The following is a 2,952-nucleotide window of genomic DNA, read 5'->3' on the forward strand; positions in this document are numbered from 1 at the left end:
GCAATTACCATGTGTCGTAGGCTGCTGGAAACAGAAAGGATTTACGCTCGACTTGGCAGTGGTACAAAGCGCCTCCACCGGAAGTAGATTCGTCCCCTGCTCGAATGTAGCTGCAGCGAGCAGATAGTGTTCCTTCCCTTCGAGTTCCGCACCACGGGCCAACGACTGGTGGGGCAATTTTTGGGCCGGAAAGCCATTCCGGCCATCGAAACTGCTTCGTAGTGTCAGAAGCGAGCGATAGAAACAATACCAGAGCCACCATCAACAGCATCAGGCGCAGGAGGCGGCAGGGGGCGAGAATGGCGAAACACCACCGCGTCCCGACGCTGGCGGAAAACATTAACCGCTCGCCCCGGCTCAGCTACCTTTCGTCCCACTCGCAGTCGGCCTCCTTCATGAGCGAGGCGGGCGAGATAACGGAGCTGATGGCGCTGGATGAGGCGGAAAATCTGCTGCACGACCGGACCGCCTCGGTGCAGGTGATCAGTGGCGGCAGCGGGGGTGCGTTGTGCGGCAGCTTCGGGAGCTACGCGAGCGGAACGCTGGCTGGGCAGCTCACGCCCGGCCGTTTGGTGGCAGCTACCGGGCTTGGAGTTGCTACCGTTGGAGCGGCCAACGGCGGGGCGGGTGCCGGAGGGGCTGTGATTGGCGGTGGAGGTGGCGTGAGTCCGGGCGTAGGCAGCTTCGGCGACGGTTGCGAACGGTTCGAGGAGCTCGGCATCAGCTTCAACGAGCAGCTGCTTTATGGCGTCGGCGGAAAACTGCTGCCCAGCTCGCCGGCCGTAACGATCGTGGAAATGGCCGGCGGGGTGGGGTCGGCCGCGCTGAGGCAGAAAAACTTCAAGCGCAAATCAATGGCCACTGCCGCCATCGTCGCGTCCGGCGAGCAAACGTCACTCAATGCGATCGGTGAGTAGGAGGAAAATGTTCCTCTCTTTCGGTTTGTTCACCCCACTTTTCACCGATTGCAAAGAAAACTAATGCCCTGCAAAGGTAAAGCTTTCGATCGGGTCAGTGCGCGGGCAAGGGTTTCTAGGATTGCATTCTGTTGGCACAAGTGACGATCGTTTCAATGCTCAGTCAACTGGCGGAATTTTATGACTTTTTGATTTCAAACGGCAAAAAGTAGTTTGTTTGTACATTTTCTTAATCGCTTGTTTAGGCACAGTACGATTTTTCAAACGAGATCAACCAGAATGGATTAAACGTGCTTGAAAGCTTGTTTATTCCTCCTTTTTTTCACTATCGATTGTGATGTTATTCAAATTATAATGCATATGGATTCCAAATGTTGAGTCCATAGGGTTAACAAAAATGGTAAAAAAGTGTAGCAGTTAAAAAAGTTTTTTAAATAGCTTTCCAAAAGAATAGATTTTTCAGCTGAAAGCTATAATTGCATTGTATAAAGTATCTTTTATTTAAAAAAATATCGAAAACGTTACTTTATTCTGTGCATCACCAATTTATTTTTTAAATACTGTGTTTTTCATATTTTAGAATAACGTCTTTTGTACGTGTTTTGCTACTTGTCATGAGCTGCCGATTCATTTATTAAACAATTTCCTTCGCGCCCAGTTCTTCAATGTTTTGGGTAGGTTTGAGTTGATCGATTTGTTTGCGACTGGCTAAATTTCAATTCCGAAGAACCGCAAACACACACACACACCCTCATCACCTGGGGTGCCAAAAATGGGTAATTTAATTCACGGGACAGGAAAAGTTTTCGCCGCGACGTGAAGTTAAAATTGAAAGTAAACAATCTTACGCACCCGCCGCAGTTTTCTGACCGTTGAACGGGGATTGATTGAACTTTTCGAGAAGATGAACCGGAGAAGTTTCGTCTTTTCTAGAAGCGGAACGAAAACAAATCGAACTGTACGCGAGGTACGGTTGATTTATATTATTGTTTTTGGTAACAATTTTACAGTATCTTTCTTAGGTGCGGTATTGTCAACCATTTTCATAATTTAGATTATTCAAAACAAAGTTTTATGGTGATGTTATTTTTAAAGAGTATTGTTTCCGAGTTGCAAGGTTCGATTACTTTAAAAACTATGTGTAGCTTTTTTTTCATTTGAAATTACCTTCGATATATTATGAGAAACAGAAAAAACCTTACACCTAAAATGCATGTCACTTGAGGTATTATATTTAAACGATTTCCTTTTTTTCTTCCATTCCCGACTACGTTTTACGGAAAAATCACTTTCACTTCGAACCTGTTGCACCGTTACGTTCGGCAGGGTTACAACTGTCGGTCGATCGTGGAGGGCCTCAGGAGTGGGGTGAAGCGACCCGAAGCTACGTGAAGGCCCAGCGACGGCACGCAGGACGCGCCACCTTCCAGGGCCAGGTGTACAACTTCCTCGAGCGTCCGGCCGGCTACAAGTGCATTGTCTACCATGTGTCTGTGTGAGTATTTCACCGTTTGGATTAAATATTTCATGTGCACTAAATTGAATTTTGAGGTAAAAATGAGTGCAAGATCCTGAAGGATAATGATGGATTTGAAAACGAGACCTCTACCAGCATGAAACAAGGATGCAAATTATAGAGAAGTGAAGCTGAAGAATCCCCAGGACTCACCGAGGAAGGTCAAATGGGTTTGTTTTACCTACCACTGAACCAATACCAGGAACCTGTCTGATGGTGATATTCAACATCGATTGTGCGACCCCCATTCGTTTGCTTCCATATGCAGCGGAGCATGAATTGTAGCTCAGTAAAACCCTGGTACACCGTATTTTCCCTGGTGTACCAGAAGAGTCGTGCATGTATCGATTGATTTAAATATTTACCAAAAACGCCCCTCCATTCCCTCGCCCCAACCGCTCGCTCGGGTGGAAATGGAAATCGTAACATACCGCGGACATGGTACGGTTGAGTGCCTTCTTTTTGCCTCGCACCCGGAACAGTCGCTGCCGCTTTTCCGGACGGTAGCGGAAGCCAATC

The 2,952-nt window shown here is 47.4% G+C and overlaps 1 protein-coding gene across 1 annotated transcript; it reads left to right on the top strand.

The window, feature by feature from the left end:
- Positions 1 to 299: 299 nt before the first annotated feature.
- LOC131284011 (uncharacterized) lies at positions 300 to 2,416 on the top strand. Its single transcript, XM_058312864.1, has 2 exons — positions 300 to 909; positions 2,244 to 2,416. Exons 1-2 carry the CDS (start codon positions 300 to 302, stop codon positions 2,414 to 2,416), a joined length of 783 nt encoding a protein of 260 aa, XP_058168847.1.
- Positions 2,417 to 2,952: the final 536 nt, after the last annotated feature.

The sequence above is a fragment of the Anopheles ziemanni genome, chromosome 3 (genome assembly GCF_943734765.1).
Source record: "Anopheles ziemanni chromosome 3, idAnoZiCoDA_A2_x.2, whole genome shotgun sequence".
NCBI lineage: Eukaryota > Metazoa > Arthropoda > Insecta > Diptera > Culicidae > Anopheles > Anopheles ziemanni.